Below are 16,458 nucleotides of genomic sequence, written 5' to 3' on the forward strand. Positions count from 1 at the left end.
AAAGGAATTGAAGTTTCCTTTATTATTAACAGGAAAAAGCCTTTTCATTGTGAACAAACCTACGGCAGCGCACTCTATTGATGATATCAAATAGCATCTGGCGTTCAACACTTGCTTCATTGCCAACTGTAACGTGTAAATGCGCATTAGTATGAAAACTGTAATTTTGGTTCCTGAAAAAATAAGGGGGGCCGGAGAAAGTTTTACATTGTCTTGTGTTAGACACAGTTTAAAATGGCAGTATTTAAATTATGAACCTTATGAAATTATGAATATCATGAACGACACACAGCAACAGTTAGTTTAAAAACTTAAATGTTTAGCAGAAACAAACAATGGATTTTTAAAAGCAAACTGAATCTACAAAAGCACAACGATTATCGTTGCAAAACGCAATCACCGAAACCGACAACGCTACCCTAAGCTTACCGATCCATTTCTTTCCATCACCTTCCACTCTTTCGACCCATTAGACTCTGTGGTTTTCGTTTCGATTAGATGGAATTCCTTTCAGCACGGTAGCTCTTATATTTCACTCGCATCCTTCATTCTCCACATACTGTTTCCCTCTTACAATGCTAGAAACACGAAACTTGAATGCAAAATACACTGCGCTTATACGAGACGTGAACGTTTCCGATCGACCGTTCGAATAATAATTCCAATCTAATCGAACAACGGCGCAGCTGATCTTTTCTCCTGCCCGTGAAGGTGTTAGGTTGGCGGGACGGGATCAGCCGGGCATATCCAGCCACTCAACGGCAACAGCAACGCTTACTTTCGCTGAGCGTTCTGCTGTCGGTTCATGTCCTTCGGGAAGGATCGCTGCGGTGGCGTACGGATGCGACGGGCCTCCTTCGAACGGTTACGGACAACCTTCGAGTGGATAGCGCACGACACGCAGTAGTGCAGTTTAGCATACAGTTTCGGCAGTACGTATGCTGAAAATGAGAAGATCAAAAGCAAAACCCCGATTAGAAGAGTTGTCCTTGAAAAAAGAAGTAGCCGTGTATAGTAACAACATCGATCAGATAGCAAATATTCGAATCATCTGTTTGTAAAGACTCAATATAGGTATGTTTTCCTCACGCAAGAATGTGTGCGCCTTGCTACAACGGTTCGGCCAAACAATACTTACAGCTGTACACCGAGGCGTCAGAGATGTCGCGGACTGCAGCAGCCTCCACAATGTTGCGGATGACGAACTTCTTGATTGCCTTATCCTTCGGCACGCAGCGAGCGCAGTTGGTGCAACGAACGGCTTTCACATGGCCGCGGTTGTGCTTGCAGCGTCCTCCATTACGCCTCTTCTTGGTCTGCACATTCGTTCAGCCGGCAAATACAAGAAACATGAAACGAAAGACACAAAAAAAACGTACCGTGGTCAGTTTGTATAAAACCCCCAGCGCCACGCCATGTTGAAACGCATGCACAGCGATTGTGTTGGTGTTGGTAGATGTGTGTGTGTGTGCAACCACCACACCGCGGAACACTCCGGTGCCGGATGTACGGCTACAGATTTTCACCATCTACCGGGACACTTCTGGGAAACCCCCACCCGCTTTCACAGCAGGAGCTTCTTCTGCAACTATTGCGTTGTAAACCGAACAGTTGTGGAACGCTTTTTAGCCAGTTTTTCAACAATTTCCTCGCGCTTACCATTTTGGTGACAGATCAGTTACAGTACCACGGAAGTAGAGAACGGCACGGTCTGTGTCTGGCTTGCTCGAAGTCTGTCACATTGACGTTAGTGCTGTCAGTCAGTCAAACGCAAAATCGACCAAATCGAAATGGAAAGATAATCGATGAAAGGTGAATCTACACACGATGATATATATCATCAAGAACACCAAAGTTGTTCGATGTATTTAAAGATCTTCTATTTCAAATTGTCTTCTTGATTTCATTGGACACATAATTGAGTAATTTGTAGTTCAAACCAACGAAATATGAAGACAAAACAACTCATTATGAACTACTTCCGGTTTCGTTGATCGATTATCGGTTTCACCTTTTCTACCATAGTGGGAATTTTGAATCGATGGGAAATATTGCGAATATCGTAAATGGGATGTAAATTCATTGAAATGATGTTGCAATCACGGTTGAATAGAATGATTTTGTCATGCGAGAAAATTATTATTTTGGAAACAGTTGCTTGCGAATAGGATTCACTCAATTCAGCTTGAACCTTCATTCGAATTTTTGACGGTACTATGCGCGAGTGTGCGTGTTTACGTTAGTTCCATGTTTTGCTCCGTTGACTGTGGCGTTTACAAACCTTCCAGAGCAAGCTTTGGTTTGCACGCTTTCCTATCACCATAATCGCCACATAATATAACATTACTACTTTTGTAACAGTATTCTATTTACCGGTGTACTTTTCATACATTCCATTTGTGTGCTTCCTATTTCATCGCTCGAGGCAGGTGGCAGCACATAAACAAAACGCAGGTTTGTTTTGTTTTTCTTCCATCTTCCTCTTGTTGCAGGTGAATGAAGATCAAGATCATTTTATCCCAAAATAACATGCTCCAGTTGTAGACTTCCTGTTGAGGTATACGAATATGTGAATAGAAATTTCACGCTTTTATTACTTTTCCGCGAAAGGTAGCATACAATTCGCGTCCACTTTTCCGGTATAAATGTTTATTTACATAGTTGATCGGTCGTCCCGGCTGTCAAATGTGTAGTGCTAGCAGTGTGAGTTGGTGTGCGTGCTTTTGCAATAACGGCGAAGGTAGGTCGAGGGCCATTGAAGCGGCTTGCCGGAACGCGACACGGGTGCCATCAGCATCACTCCGACGGTTAGTGAGGGTTGATCTGCTCCAACGAGCACTGTCAGACGAGATCTTGATACGCTTATCACCTGTGAGCGCAGTAAGTTTGCCGGTCTTATCAGACATCCAAGTCCATCCAGTCATTGGGAGAATCGAGAGTAATTGAACAAAATGGCCATGTCCGTTCTGCGAAATTTCACCCGTCATATGGCCACGACAGCCAAGATTAGCAATGTGGTCGTCATTGGCGGTGGGCTGATGGGTTCCGGTATTGCCCAGGTGAGTGAAAGCGTTCTCCCATCCCAGCACCGATGGCAGTTCCAAAGTCCAAAGGTCTTGACGAAACGAAGCGATCACGAACCAAACCACCGCACAGTGGGATTGTCTCGCGTCAGCGGTGCAAATCATTCTGAACGTTAACTATTTGCTGCAATTCACGGCACAGGTTGCGGCTGCCACCGGCCACAATGTAACGCTGGTGGAGATGAACGATGCCCTGGTGGAGAAGGCCGTTGGAGGCATTCGCAAAAGTCTGGAGCGTGTGGCCAAGAAGCAGTTCAAGGATGATGCTGCCAAAGGGAAACAGTTTGTCGATGGAACGTTGGCAAAAATTAATGGCGCTACCGAGCCGGAATCGGCCGTCCAGGGTGCGGATCTCGTCGTGGAAGCGATCGTCGAACGGATGGATGTGAAGCATCAGCTGTTTAGCAAGCTCGACGCAGCAGCGCCCGTCCACACCATATTTGCCAGCAACACTTCCTCACTGTCGATCGCGGAGATCGGTTCGGTGACGAAGCGGCAGGATCGATTCGGTGGGCTGCACTTCTTCAATCCGGTCCCGGTAATGAAGTTGCTCGAGATCATCCGCACGGACCAAACGTCCGATGAAACGTTCCAGGCGCTGCAGAGTTTCGGGCAGCGGCTAGGGAAGGCTTGCATTACCTGTAAGGATACGCCCGGCTTCGTGGTGAACCGTTTGCTTGTACCGTACATGGCCGAAGCGATCCGATTGCTCGAACGTGGCGACGCATCGGCACGGGACATCGACACGGCGATGAAACTCGGCGCTGGCTATCCCATGGGACCGATCGAGCTGATCGACTATGTTGGGCTGGACACGACCAATAACATCCTGCAGGGCTGGCATGAGAAGTTCCCCGACAATCCATTATTTGTGCCGATCAAAACACTCCAGCAGCTAGTTAGTGAGGGCAAGCTGGGTGTTAAAAGTGGCGAAGGTTTCTACTCGTACAAGAAGTGAGCACCAGTCACGTCGTTACGATTAAATAAAAGCATTTTTAGCTATTTAGCACCAAACACAGTCGTTTGTTTGTATCTAAAGCTATTTGTTTCCAATTGTTGGCCGATTCGCGTACTTGTATGAGCACATTGTGCGAACCCTGTATACACTGACGTTCTTTTGGTACGTTTGCCTTTTTTATCAGATAAGCCTTGATACTCGCCAAAACTGGTTCTATTTGTGTGCCCCTTTGGACTTGAACACTTGGAAGATTTTTCTCGTGTTTTCCCAATCCGTATAGTAGAGAACTAGTCTACCCTGCCTTAAGGAATCCCGATGGCATCTTCCAACATTAAACATGTTACAGTAATAGGTGGCGGTGTGATGGGTTCGGGAATTGCGATGGTAAGTGGCCCCAGGAACGTGTCGAAAATATTGCATGTTAACAGTCAAATCTGCTCGTAGATAACCGCCGCCAACGGATACCGGGTGACCGTTGTGGATGTAAATGAGGACGCAATTGGGCGAGCGAAACGTCAGGTGGAAAAGGATATGCGCAGGATGGCACAACATGTAAGCAAGGGTAACGAACAGGCGGAGAACAAATTTTACACCGAAGCCGCTGCCCGTATGACGTACAGCGTGAATTTGAAGGAAGTGGCCATCGCAACGGATCTGGTCATCGAAGCGATCGTGGAAAATCTCGAAAAAAAGCAATCACTGTTCAAAATACTCGATCAAGTGCGTTCGTTCATCGATGTCACAACCCGCAGATGTCTAACCCGCGTCCAACTTTGCTTTCAGGTTGTTCCACCACATACGATTCTCGCCAGCAACACTTCGTCGTTGTCGATCGCGGAGATAGGTTTGGGCGCGGCAAGAAAAGATCGCATCGGAGGATTGCACTTTTTCAACCCCGTACCATTGATGAAACTGATCGAGGTGATCCGAACGGACAACACATCCGACACCACGCACGATGCGCTGGTGGCGTTTGGGAAAAGTCTTCGCAAAACGTGCATTACCTGCCGGGATATGCCAGGGTTTGTCGTGAACCGTTTGCTGTTTCCGGTAATACACGAGGCACTGGGGATGGTGGAACGGAAGGATGCGACGGCTCACGATATTGATGTAGCGATGAAGCTTGGCCTCGGGCACCCGATGGGTCCGTTCGAGCTGATGGACATTGTCGGTTTGGATACGGTATGCGCTATTCAACGGGAGCGTTACGCACGCAATCCGACCGATGTGGCCGCCAAACCAAGCGAACTGCTCCAGCAGATGGTGCGTGATAATAAGCTGGGTGTAAAAACGGGAGAAGGATTTTATAGCTATAAATAAAGGAGGGAATGAAAGCACCATCATTCTCATGATGTGACTTAGCCCGTCGGTCTTTAATAGTTCCACATCCGGAAGAGGTATCGAACAGGTCTATTGGTAGTTTGATTGCGTTAAATATGCATTCATCTCCATTATCAGCACGGTGGAAGCGCATGGATGAAGACTATTATAATTAAAGCCACATTCTTCTCCGTTAGTAACACCTTTTGGATTGTCTGAGGAGAGAACCTACTGCTGTTACAATAGGAAGTCTGGGAATAGGAATTCATGAACCTCAAGGTCATTGTTGTTATAACCAGGCTCTAGATAACTAGTCGATAACGAGTAATCACTAGGCTTATGGACTTCAAGATCTTCATAGTCCATAAACAGCAATCGGTAGGCTCATAGACTTCAAAATCATAATTGTCATAATCAAATCACTAGGCTCATGGACTGACATGTGACATGGAGTGGTTATAATGAGACTCTGGGTAACTTACCCACAAAGAACACTCGCTAGTCTCATAAACTTCACATGGACATGGAATTGTTATAACGGAACCTTCGGATAATTTGTCCATAAGCAATACTCGCTAGGTTTATGAACTTGTTATAACATAGTTGTTACAACGAGGTTCTGGATAATTAGTCCATAAGCAATACTCGCTAGGTTTAACCATAGAAAGAACCATGATATGAGACACTTGCACTTCAGATAGGTGAAGTATAACACGAATGCTGGGTGCTGGGTTTTGGTTGTTGTTTTGGGTAACATTAGCTAAAGAGAATGAAAATAAAGAACATTATGAAATTAAACAGCAAAATCGTTATCTCCTATAACTTATCATATTGTAAATAATTTTCATTGTTTTTCGGACTCGCTGTAACTACGTAGCAGTAACTCTACACGAAAGTACTTTGTCGAGCATTGCTGTAGAACGATTTTCACTAAACTGTTTTAATCACCTCTACTTCACAGAGACCCACTTATCTGAGACCCGATTGAATCGCGATGAGACACATTTAGATAAGAGCGACCGCTTTTGTCAAGTTTTCTCCCCTTTCAACAAAGCACCCAACGTCATGTCGGAGTGGGAAACCATTCCGTCCGATCTGCCGGCCGGAGTGTTGCAGCTAGAGAACCAGGTGGCCGGACATACCGCAGCCCAGGGTTGCCTTGGTCTGCTGAAAACCCCCAGCAATGGAACGATCCTCAAGCCAACCGGGAAAGTACTGTGTGGAGTACGCGAGATAGCTTTCTACGAGCGTTTGGAAAAGGCACGGCAACGGAAACACGACCATGCGAACGCTGTTGACCAGCTGTGGGCGTTGTTGTGTCAGGTGGTGCCAAAGTATTTCGGCCATCCGATGCTGACCATCGACGGGAAGGAGGTGGAATTCATCCAGCTGGAAGATTTAACGCAAGGGCTAGAGTGGCCTTGCATCATGGACGTGAAGATTGGACGCCGTACATGGGATCCGCTGGCAACGCCGGAGAAACGCAAGGCGGAGGAGAACAAATACAAAGCCTGCCGACAGCGCTTTGGGCTGTGCATTCCCGGATTTCAGCTGTACTCGGTGCGCGACCGCGGACTGCTGATACGACACGGAAAGGATTACGGCAAGAAGCTTACCGAGGACAACATTCGTGACGGTAGGTGATGTATTTTGAACCTTGCCGTGGTACTAATTGCTAATTGCTTTGCGTTCTTTTTAGCATTCCTGCTGTACTTAAATGCAACCGAGGATGGGCGAGTTTCGCGAATGCTGCTGGAACAGTTTTTGCACGATTTGCGTCTGATTCGCGACTGGGCACACAAGCAAACCATGTACCGGCTGTACTCAAGCTCGGTACTGCTCGTATACGATGCGGCCCGACTGGACGAGCCGGACCGCAGCACGGAACAACAGAGAGAAAGTCTGACCAACTCAAACAGCACGCGGAACAGTGTGCGGGCACGGATGATTGACTTTGCGCACGCATTTCCGACCGAATCGTCCGAGGCGGACACCGTGGATGAAAATTACCTACAGGGAGTAGACAGTTTAGTCGATATATTTGAGCAGTTTCTTGCCACTGGCCAGGTAAACTAAAGACTGGAGCGCAACAACGGGTTTTAAGAAGATTCGTATCTCTTCGGAAGGAACACACCACTGTAAGCGGGCATTCCTTCGCTATAGCTCTTCATTAATTCCCGCGGTAAACTAAAAAACGAAAACAACATACTGTGGCCACTATTAGTCGTGCCATCTTGAAATGTTTTGCTGTGGTGTGAAGTATTTTTCTTACTGTGAATGTTATTACTACTATAAGCAGTGTGAGATCGTGTAGCGTTACGATACCAAAACTCGGCCAAGAACCTAACATGGGTGGCAATGAGCATGAGCACTCCATAAGACCGCCATACCAAAGCGAAGCGGCGAATACTTAGCATAACACATGAAAATCTTAGCACATACGATTGGTGCATCATGCAAAAATATGTGCCATGGGCGCACGGTAAGGTTTCCACGACATATTATATATTACGCATTAAAGGTTAGTTTTAGCTAACCTACATTATTTAATTTGCGAATAAAGAGCGCGCTAATGCATGTTTGAGACTTTAACTTGCTTCTGGCAGATGCTATTTTTGTCACAAAGCGTAATGTTAATATTCCAAACGCACAAAGCACTGTTATCGATTATTATCGCTTTGCCCCCACGTGGTGGGATTTGGTGGTTCCGGTTGTCCCCCGGACTACGTCCAGGGGCGGTTTTTGCTAGCAACAGATACCGATAAACGCGGTACGATAAATCCTTTTTCGAATGATAGCAGTACCTTCTTTCACCTTCGGATGATAAAAGTTAAACTTTTGAGCTGACGGAACGAATCTGCCGCTCCCAAAAGCGGAGACCGTTGGCTTCAGTTCGAATGTGCCCTTCCGTGTGGGTAGGGATATCGCAATAGCACGATGAGCCAACTTAAATTACCACCCTACCAGAAGCGAAAAACTTCCTCCACCAACCGGCCGACGACACTGAACGTTGGAAAGGGAGGAAGTACGGCCAGCCAGGATAAGAAGTCACCGCTCGGGTATGGTATGCAAACGCCGGACGAATGTCCGTCGCTTCCGGACGGATTTCTACCGCTGCCCTGTCAGGTAGCAGGACACGCCTTCCACAAGGGAACCGATTCATTGGGCAAGTGCAATAGTGTACGAATAATTATGCCCTTCCAAATTCTAATTTACACCGTGGACACCGTAACGTTGTTACAGGTTTGTTAAAAAGCGTCGACGATGGTTCCGTTCTGAAACCGGTCGGCAAGCTACTAGCCGGTCCGCGTGAAATCAAGTTCTACGAGCAGATAGCGAAAGCGACCGGCGAGATGCGGGAGCTTGTGGTACTGCGGGAACTGACGCCGCAATATCGTGGCCACCGAAAGCTACCGGTCGGTGGTGAGTTAATCGAATTTCTTATGCTGGAAGATCTAACCCAGGGCATGCTAGAACCGTGCATTATGGACGTGAAGATTGGCCGCCGTTCGTGGGACCCGACGGCGACGGAGGAAAAACGTCAGTACGAAGCGTCCAAGTATGGTGAAAGCCGTGCAGCGTACGGATTCTGCATTCCGGGCTTTCAGTTCTACTCGCTCCAGACCGGTCGGCTGCAACGGTACGGGAAAGAGTACGGCAAGAAGCTTACCGAGGTAACGGTGAGGGATGCGCTGCGTCGGTTTCTAAACGCGGACGGTGGCCTTTGCCGCCAGCAGCTGATACAGTTTCTGACGGATCTGTGGAACATCCAGAAGTGGGCCCGGACGCAAACATCCTACCGGCTGTACGCTAGCTCGGTACTGCTCGTGTACGATGCACGCCGGTTAAAACCGGTACTGCTGCACGCGGGTAAGAAGTCACCCCGAACACCGAACACACCGGCACCGGTTGGCGCTAGTGGTGGTGGCAGTACACCGAACACACCAACCTTCTGCACGACCTCCGTCAACGAGGTGGGTGATGTGGAACCGCTGCAGCACTACTTCCAGATACAGAGAAGTCACTCCACCAATCACAACTACGAAGAGGTATGTGTGGCTTGGCTATGATGAGTGTAATTGAACAGGTGTACTACGGTGAGAATAATCAGCAATGCGAGTTCCTTTCAGGTATAAACTTAATTCGATGATTCGATTTTTACCGGTTCATTTCCTCATGTTTGGCACAGGCAGTTCAATGCAGTAATTTTCGTTCTGAATACGCTTCATATAAAGCATTCATGGATTTTGATGAGCTCTATTCTGAAAATTTCTATCCTTCACGCTTCTTCGAGGTCCTAAGTGGAATGGCAGTTGAAGGCCGCTGAAGCTTATTAGTAGTTGTGATAAGATCTTTGAATTGATTGTTAAATGGGTTTGACTGTGTAATACTTCCCTCGAAAAACGCAGCTTCAAACGACCTAAGGACCCTAAATGACGTCCAAAGAGAAAGTCGAAATCTGATAATAATTCTGAGGAGAGGAGGATCTCCACCTTAAAAATGATGCTGCATTCTGACGTTTTATAACAAACCTTTACTTCTTTCCTTTCAGGATATAAAAATAATGAAAGAAAATTATACGTTCATGCTGGACAATCTCGTTGGTTCGTACGAGGACAAGATCTGGGCCAAGGCGCGTATGATCGACTTTGCGCACACGTTTCCGTTGCCACCGAGCGAACCACCTGCCGTCGACAGGAACTATCTCGAGGGCATAGACAATCTGGTGAAGCTGTTCGAGGATCTTCTGAAGGACTGCGAGATACAAAACTCCCCCCGGCAGGGAGTTGCTTGAGTAGCGGGCAACTTAGCAACCACACACATACCCACATTTGCATTCTCATGTTCGCTATGCGTGCTTTTTTATTTGTGTTACGTTGTTTCTAGTTCCTATCGGCGAAAAAAAAAACATAAACAAAATATATTATATACGTACGAATCTGTCCCTACGAGCACTAGCCGTGGTGTTTCGCATTCCTGAAAACAGGACGATCTACGATTTGTTTCCTATAAACACTCTATCCCCGCATATTGTCACAATTCGTTTCTCCGTTTCGTTAAAGCAGCGCTGCACAATATTGCCGTTGCATATCTGCATCTGGTTCAAGTTCACGCTGGCGTACGGCCAAGAAGAAAATAATTAAAAGAAAAAAAAACACACGATCGGCTTACAAATAAAGACGCGACGCTACTCTAGCGTGGCGCCAACGGCAACGCGTATCGTGTTTGGACGGTTGCCAACGACGTGACGTTGGGTGAAGTGTGTGCGATTATTTTGAGGTCGCTTCGCATAACAGGTGTTTCGAAACGTTGTCTTCTGTGCTATTATGGTTCCGGGTTCTACCTTGCTTCATATTCAATCCACTTTCGTTCGAGGGAAAAAAAACTGTGAAACCCCCCTGTGGCAGGGAGCGTATCGGGCCGGGCGTTCAAATGGGATGGTACTACGCGATACAAAACATACAGAAGTAACAAGAAAATACATTTACAATTGCCATCGAATGAAATGCGTGCAGCAGCGTCCGTTTTGCTGCCTGCGTGCTCGGTAACGACCGGAACCCTATAGGCCCGACTTGTTGCCTTCCACGCCCATGTGCTTGTTGTACAATCCGTTCAGCTGCTCGAGAATGATGAACGTTAGCACCGTATGTGGTCCGAGCCGACCGTAGTATGCGGTGAAACCCTTCCAGAGCGCAAACAGACCTTCATGCCGGATGACTTTCACAATCACGTCGATCGTGCTCTTGTACGGTGGGGCCTGGCCCGGTGCGACCTTCATGTTTTGAATTCTGCAATGGGCAAGAAGGGATTGCATCAGTAAAAGGTTAACCATTGTTTTGTTGCTATATTGCTAGAGCGGCTCAGTCACCTCGTTTTAGCGATGTCCACCGGCAGTGAAGCGGCCGTTGTAATCAAACCGGAGAACATACTGGCGGTGAAGTGTAGTCCGATGCCTTCCTTCAGCAGCTCCGAACTAACCAAATAGGCCTTGGCTTGCGAGTACGAGGCAAGCTGAGCGGCGTTCACCACCATCGCACGTCCCATTGTCGGTACGCATCCACGCCAGAGCGATAGGACACCTTTGGCGAATGAAAGAGCAAGAGCATTAACATTCATTTCGCCGGTCATCGTCATTACCAGCTAACCTTCCTCACGGGCGATACGGAAGAGCGCATTAAAGAAGCCCGTATAGTTACGCCGCTCGGCCACCGGTAACCGTCCATCGGCAGTCATCCGGATCAGGATCAGCTCACTCGGGTTGCCCACAAATGAACCAATCGCACCGGCCGTCATACCCATCGCCATCGATGCGAGCAGATTCGGCGCCTTGTTGGTTTTTCTGTTCAGGAAGAAGGCCATACATACACATCCAGTTAGTACGTTCGCACACAAATGCTAGGAGAAAGTGGTAGCATATGGCTCACTGTTTGTAGGCATCATTGAGCGACGTGTACACACCGAGACGGGTCGTTGTGTAGGTTGCCTGTCGCATGATGGCCGCGCTCAAACCCTTGTACATCGCCAGCAAGCCCTCGCGGCGCACGATTTTACCGATCGCATCGAAGGTGTTGTTGTATTCCTTGGCCGCACCTCCCATACCGGAGATTTGCATGCGTGTCTTTACCAGATCCAGCGGCTGAACGACACATGTTGCCCCGATACTGGAAGAGAAGATAGGGAACGGTTCATTATTTCTCTGGAAATTCGATTAAACTATGTTTCATTGAATGATTTAGTAGTCTTTGTCAATTGGAAATGAATAAATAAAGCCATAGTTTATTATTTAATCTAGTGCGCCTACCAAGACGACAGAATCGTATTAATCGATTCAATCAGAACCGTTCGGAATCGTCCAGAGCCGTCTCGAACCGTCATCTGAATCGCACGAAACTATCGGATTTGCCCCGGAATCGTCTGGAACCATTTGAATCTGTGAATTTGAATGAAGCGTATGCATAATATTCTACACGATAGCAAGAGACACAAAATTAAGCGTTAACATGTAGGCTCACAAAACCTACTTTGTGATTTTTTTTTTTCACAAAGGAACGGAGCGAAATTCTCACCACTAATGCATACATTATGCAAGGCCTCTAGGTAATAGGAACACATCATTTGAATTATGTAAAAGTTCAATTTTCCCACCCTACCAGCTGTTTCACCCTCAGGGAATAGCTATTAAACTACCACCGATAATTGGTAACTAAATTTCTTGTTGACCGTCTTCCGGCATGCTGGTGCTAATGAAGATGTTTACCAAACTGATCCCATTCTGGAAATAATTCCATCCGTTACCAAGCGGCGCCAACTAGATTGAGGTGAGCGCGATTACGCAAGCCTGTCCTATGACAGATGATGTACCGAACTCCCTCCCCCTTTTCAGCGCGAACGTAAATAAATGCATGAAAACATTCAAACACGATTTTTAAAATATGTATTAACAGGAGAAACAACAGAGCTTAGCGGCTTTTCTCTCTTCTGTTATGATTAATGGCTCGGCGTGGCCTCGCATGCAATTTAATCGTATCGTGTTTGGCAAGCAAGCAAAGCCACGCGACTGATAAGATTTTTTTGCAACCTTTGCCCTTTCTGCCAACCACCTGCCGCTCCTCTAAGTGGGGGTGCATTTGTCCGTGAAGACCAACCACCCTACCAGGCCCTATTTTGGGAATGGTCAAAACGCATCAGCTGATCGTGATGTGACCTTGATGCTTTAAGGCACTGGTGGCGTTGATGATCGATGTGATCATACGGGCACGATGCGGTGCAGGTTATGTACGTAAAACGCAACGCCCCCATCCCAATCACTGCGACACCGTTGGAGACGTGTCGTTTCCCCGTTGTTGGTGGTTTTGCTTTCATACCAAGAAGCTTGAAGCGGGGTATTTGTATCTTTCGCCAAGGTCTATATTTCAACGGCACGTTCTTAGAGGAAAGGAGGGTACACCAGGCAACGGGCAACATCACCGGGACCATCTGCGTAAGTTGCCGCATTCATTGACGCAACAACAGCAAACAATTCCCCCAAACGAGGTCACCTTCTTCTTACCGTCGGCCACTTCCAATCGTTTCCATCAATGAACGTCGTTATTGCCTTCGGGCATAGCAGCAAATGGTCTGAAAAAATAGACCCCTTATCCTTCAACTTACCCTGATAGACCTCCAAGGACGTATTGCACGTAAACTGGTCGCTTCTTGTCGGACATTTCGGCACACTGCTATAATCGTACGCTGCGCGTTAGATTTCTCCTTCGAGAAGGCGGATGCTGATCGTCACGAATGATCACAAACTGTTGCTGTCCGGGGCAAAACGAAGGTCAGGGTCCGGTGCGTACGAATTCGATTCTCGAGAAAGGAAATCAACCCGTATCGGTGCGATGGACGTACCAAAGCAGGAGCAATAGTGCGTCACCGGTGATGTCGAACATGCACTGGAAACTGGGAGGAATAACTTAACGAACGGCGCACAACGTTAACAACCGGTGAGGGTGGGTATATTAACTTGCCGGTATAACAGGTTGCGTTCGGGACTGGTGCGTGCGACTGAAGGCTTTTGAAGCGAAGATTATCGTCCGTCCGACGGCGAGATTTGTTGTTATTTGGCGTTGTGTCAAATTCGAAACACATATTTTTCGAACATCAGAAGAAATCATCTTTTGACGGAAAATATTAGCCTGTGGCCCAGTGTGACACTTGACATGTGGGATAGCGCTCAAAACATGTGTGTTTGAAAGTGATTCCAAAGCCAACCGTCAAAGTGAGCACAACCAAACCGTCGTTCCAAAACGAAAACTGTCTATTTAAATCCACCGAAAAATAAGTGTTTGAAAGTGAACAGCAGGTTAGTAGATTATTTGGGTAAAAAAAAAAAAAAAAACTAACCAAAGGGTGAAAAAAAAAAAGATGGGAGTCGATGACCCCGGGGGTGGTAGGAGTTTCGGCTCCTACTATGAGTGCTTAGAGGAAGATAGGAGACCAAACTCGAAAAAAAGGAGGAAAAATAGGCTGGACCTGAGTGATACACAGGAACCAGAAGAAGTGTTTGTGATAGTAGAGTGCACTACGCCAGGAAAAAGTTTAGCCACCTACAATCCTTTCCTATTCGCGAAAGCGTCAGAAATGGCGATCGGAAAAAAACCATTACAAACAACGCTTTTACGCGATGGCCGAATACTGCTCAAAGTGAGAAACCCCACGGAAGCAAAAAAAATTGGAAATATCAACCTTAACCACGGGGAGATCAAAATCAATATTAAAACGTACGAACATGAAGCCCTAAACTCCACAAAAGGGATAATTAGATGTGACGCTTTCGTTCATCTAACGGAAGAAGAACTCCAAGAGGGATTATCGGAACAAAAAGTAATAGATGTGACAATAATGAAGCGAAAAAACGCCAAAGGGGAATTAGTCAATACTAGAACAGCAATTATCACATTCAAAAAAACGAAGCTACCGCGATCAGTAGAAATAGGGTACTATACAGAGCGAGTGGAACAATACATCCCAATGCCATTAAGATGCATGAATTGCATGATGTTTGGACACACAAAAAAAAAATGCACCCGTGAAAAGGTTTGTGCCAAGTGCGGAGATTTATACCATGAGGAATGCAAAAACCGTACGAAATGTTCAGAATGCGGAGAGGGTCATTCTACGTTAGACAAAAAGTGCCCAGTGTTCGTAGACGAATACGAAATAAAAAAAATACAAACGGTTAACCGAATAACCATGCGCGAGGCAAGACGTATACGTAGGGAAGCGGTACCAATGGTGCCCAGAAGCTATACTAACAGACCGTATTCTAGCGCTGTCAAAGACAGAACATCAAAACAAAACAACGATACGGAAAAAAACAAAACACCCAAATACCAAATTAGTAACACAGAAGATCTTAAAAACAATACAGAAAGGAAAACCAATAAAGAAAAGATTAACACCACGGAAACAGAAAATAACCAAGCCACGAAAAACCTTACAGAAAAAAAAACAGAAAACACAGAAAACCAAGAAGTAACAGAAACCAAAAAAAACACCGAAGAAGTAATATTTAGCGACACCGAGGTAATACTTAGTGAATCCGAGATGTTTCACAGTCCCCTCAGCAAAACAGAAGTTGAAACACTCCCCTAAAAAAAAAAAAAAATAATAACAACAAAAATACAAAAGAATCCATCAACGTCGAACCATATAGCGATACAAGATGGTAAAAATTAAAATCCTACAAACAAACATTCAAAGTTTAAAAAGTAACAAAGAGGAACTAAACCACATCCTACGCGACGAGGAATTCTCGATAGCATGCTTACAAGAATCCTGGCTAAAGCCAGGAAAAATGATTAGAATCCCAGGTTACAACATAGTAAGACAAGACAGACAAGACGGCTATGGAGGAAGCTGTATACTAATCAAAAAAAATATTAAGTACCAAATCAACAATTTCACAGACATAACAGAAAATATACAAACAACCAGCATAAAACTAACAACAGAAAACCTAACAATTATAACAACATATATAGCCCCACAAGCTAACATAAATGAAATAAAAAACACCATTAACAAAATTATACAACACAACCTTACACAGAACAGAACCATAATCACAGGAGATTTCAACTCCCACCACACCTTCTGGGGGGACGACCTAACAAACAGAAAAGGAGAAACAATAATGGATGAACTACAGAACTCAAATTACATCATAATACCAAACGAAACATATACACACACACCAACAGACGTAAACAAAAGACAAACAGCAATAGATTTAACAATAACATCCAACGACATATACAATCACATTACAAGGAAAATCAAGGACAAACACGTAGGTGGAAGCAATCACAAAACAATCGAAATAATCTTTGAAAGCCATACACAAAAAACCCATCACACCGTCCTCAATAAAAAAAAAATAAAAAACGATATCAACAATATTAACCCCCAAGAAATCAACACAATTAGACAACTAACCAACAAAATAAAGAAAATAATAGCAAACAACAAACATAAAACAACTATAAACCTAAAATCATGGTGGAATGACGAAACAAAAGCAGCTTTCCAAGATAAAAACAAAGCTAGAAAAAAATT

At 45.6% G+C, this 16,458-nt stretch overlaps 6 protein-coding genes across 6 annotated transcripts; 4 read left to right on the forward strand and 2 right to left on the reverse strand.

Moving 5' to 3' along the window:
• Nucleotides 1–772: 772 nt before the first annotated feature.
• On the reverse strand, nucleotides 773–2,323 carry LOC128718458 (40S ribosomal protein S26). The gene is made up of 3 exons (XM_053812081.1): nucleotides 2,282–2,323; nucleotides 1,139–1,316; nucleotides 773–941 (listed from the first exon to the last, which is right to left on the reverse strand). The coding sequence occupies exons 1-3, from the start codon at nucleotides 2,321–2,323 to the stop codon at nucleotides 775–777; spliced, it is 387 nt and encodes a 128-aa protein (XP_053668056.1). The 3' UTR covers nucleotides 773–774.
• Nucleotides 2,324–2,948: 625 nt separating this feature from the next.
• Nucleotides 2,949–4,041, forward strand: LOC128710469 (hydroxyacyl-coenzyme A dehydrogenase, mitochondrial-like). The gene is made up of 2 exons (XM_053805523.1): nucleotides 2,949–3,059; nucleotides 3,226–4,041. The coding sequence occupies exons 1-2, from the start codon at nucleotides 2,952–2,954 to the stop codon at nucleotides 4,039–4,041; spliced, it is 924 nt and encodes a 307-aa protein (XP_053661498.1). The 5' UTR covers nucleotides 2,949–2,951.
• Nucleotides 4,042–4,356: 315 nt separating this feature from the next.
• LOC128718459 (hydroxyacyl-coenzyme A dehydrogenase, mitochondrial-like) lies at nucleotides 4,357–5,361 on the forward strand. Its single transcript, XM_053812082.1, has 3 exons — nucleotides 4,357–4,425; nucleotides 4,486–4,761; nucleotides 4,825–5,361. Exons 1-3 carry the CDS (start codon nucleotides 4,357–4,359, stop codon nucleotides 5,359–5,361), a joined length of 882 nt encoding a protein of 293 aa, XP_053668057.1.
• A 1,065-nt stretch (nucleotides 5,362–6,426) lies between these two features.
• LOC128707720 (inositol polyphosphate multikinase-like) lies at nucleotides 6,427–7,437 on the forward strand. Its single transcript, XM_053802678.1, has 2 exons — nucleotides 6,427–6,997; nucleotides 7,061–7,437. Exons 1-2 carry the CDS (start codon nucleotides 6,427–6,429, stop codon nucleotides 7,435–7,437), a joined length of 948 nt encoding a protein of 315 aa, XP_053658653.1.
• An 861-nt stretch (nucleotides 7,438–8,298) lies between these two features.
• LOC128708631 (inositol polyphosphate multikinase-like) lies at nucleotides 8,299–10,156 on the forward strand. The gene is made up of 3 exons (XM_053803610.1): nucleotides 8,299–8,527; nucleotides 8,605–9,410; nucleotides 9,914–10,156. Exons 1-3 carry the CDS (start codon nucleotides 8,299–8,301, stop codon nucleotides 10,154–10,156), a joined length of 1,278 nt encoding a protein of 425 aa, XP_053659585.1.
• A 765-nt stretch (nucleotides 10,157–10,921) lies between these two features.
• Nucleotides 10,922–13,568, reverse strand: LOC128718906 (mitochondrial 2-oxoglutarate/malate carrier protein). The gene is made up of 5 exons (XM_053812520.1): nucleotides 13,513–13,568; nucleotides 11,787–12,023; nucleotides 11,508–11,701; nucleotides 11,231–11,441; nucleotides 10,922–11,150 (listed from the first exon to the last, which is right to left on the reverse strand). The coding sequence occupies exons 1-5, from the start codon at nucleotides 13,566–13,568 to the stop codon at nucleotides 10,922–10,924; spliced, it is 927 nt and encodes a 308-aa protein (XP_053668495.1).
• Between the last annotated feature and the right edge of the window lie 2,890 nt (nucleotides 13,569–16,458).

Source organism: Anopheles marshallii, chromosome 2, assembly GCF_943734725.1.
Source record: "Anopheles marshallii chromosome 2, idAnoMarsDA_429_01, whole genome shotgun sequence".
NCBI classification, from domain to species: domain Eukaryota; kingdom Metazoa; phylum Arthropoda; class Insecta; order Diptera; family Culicidae; genus Anopheles; species Anopheles marshallii.

Excerpts from the sequence above, each read along its gene's own strand:
- LOC128718458 (XM_053812081.1), bottom strand. The coding sequence starts at position 2,323 with ATGGTGATAGGAAAGCGTGCAAACCAAAGCTTGCTCTGGAAG. Across the intron at positions 1,317-2,281 it reads ACCAAAGCTTGCTCTGGAAG|ACCAAGAAGAGGCGTAATGG; the intron begins GTTTGTAAACGC and ends ACGAATGTGCAG. Across the intron at positions 942-1,138 it reads TGACGCCTCGGTGTACAGCT|CATACGTACTGCCGAAACTG; the intron begins GTAAGTATTGTT and ends TCTCATTTTCAG.
- LOC128710469 (XM_053805523.1), top strand. The coding sequence starts at position 2,952 with ATGGCCATGTCCGTTCTGCGAAATTTCACCCGTCATATGGCCACGACA. Across the intron at positions 3,060-3,225 it reads TGGGTTCCGGTATTGCCCAG|GTTGCGGCTGCCACCGGCCA; the intron begins GTGAGTGAAAGC and ends TTCACGGCACAG.
- LOC128718459 (XM_053812082.1), top strand. The coding sequence starts at position 4,357 with ATGGCATCTTCCAACATTAAACATGTTACAGTAATAGGTGGCGGTGTG. Across the intron at positions 4,426-4,485 it reads TGGGTTCGGGAATTGCGATG|ATAACCGCCGCCAACGGATA; the intron begins GTAAGTGGCCCC and ends ATCTGCTCGTAG. Across the intron at positions 4,762-4,824 it reads TGTTCAAAATACTCGATCAA|GTTGTTCCACCACATACGAT; the intron begins GTGCGTTCGTTC and ends CTTTGCTTTCAG.
- LOC128707720 (XM_053802678.1), top strand. The coding sequence starts at position 6,427 with ATGTCGGAGTGGGAAACCATTCCGTCCGATCTGCCGGCCGGAGTGTTG. Across the intron at positions 6,998-7,060 it reads CGAGGACAACATTCGTGACG|CATTCCTGCTGTACTTAAAT; the intron begins GTAGGTGATGTA and ends CGTTCTTTTTAG.
- LOC128708631 (XM_053803610.1), top strand. The coding sequence starts at position 8,299 with ATGAGCCAACTTAAATTACCACCCTACCAGAAGCGAAAAACTTCCTCC. Across the intron at positions 8,528-8,604 it reads CAAGGGAACCGATTCATTGG|GTTTGTTAAAAAGCGTCGAC; the intron begins GCAAGTGCAATA and ends ACGTTGTTACAG. Across the intron at positions 9,411-9,913 it reads CCAATCACAACTACGAAGAG|GATATAAAAATAATGAAAGA; the intron begins GTATGTGTGGCT and ends CTTTCCTTTCAG.
- LOC128718906 (XM_053812520.1), bottom strand. The coding sequence starts at position 13,568 with ATGTCCGACAAGAAGCGACCAGTTTACGTGCAATACGTCCTTGGAGGT. Across the intron at positions 11,702-11,786 it reads CTCAATGATGCCTACAAACA|AAAAACCAACAAGGCGCCGA; the intron begins GTGAGCCATATG and ends CTTCCTGAACAG. Across the intron at positions 11,151-11,230 it reads GTGGACATCGCTAAAACGAG|AATTCAAAACATGAAGGTCG; the intron begins GTGACTGAGCCG and ends TGCCCATTGCAG.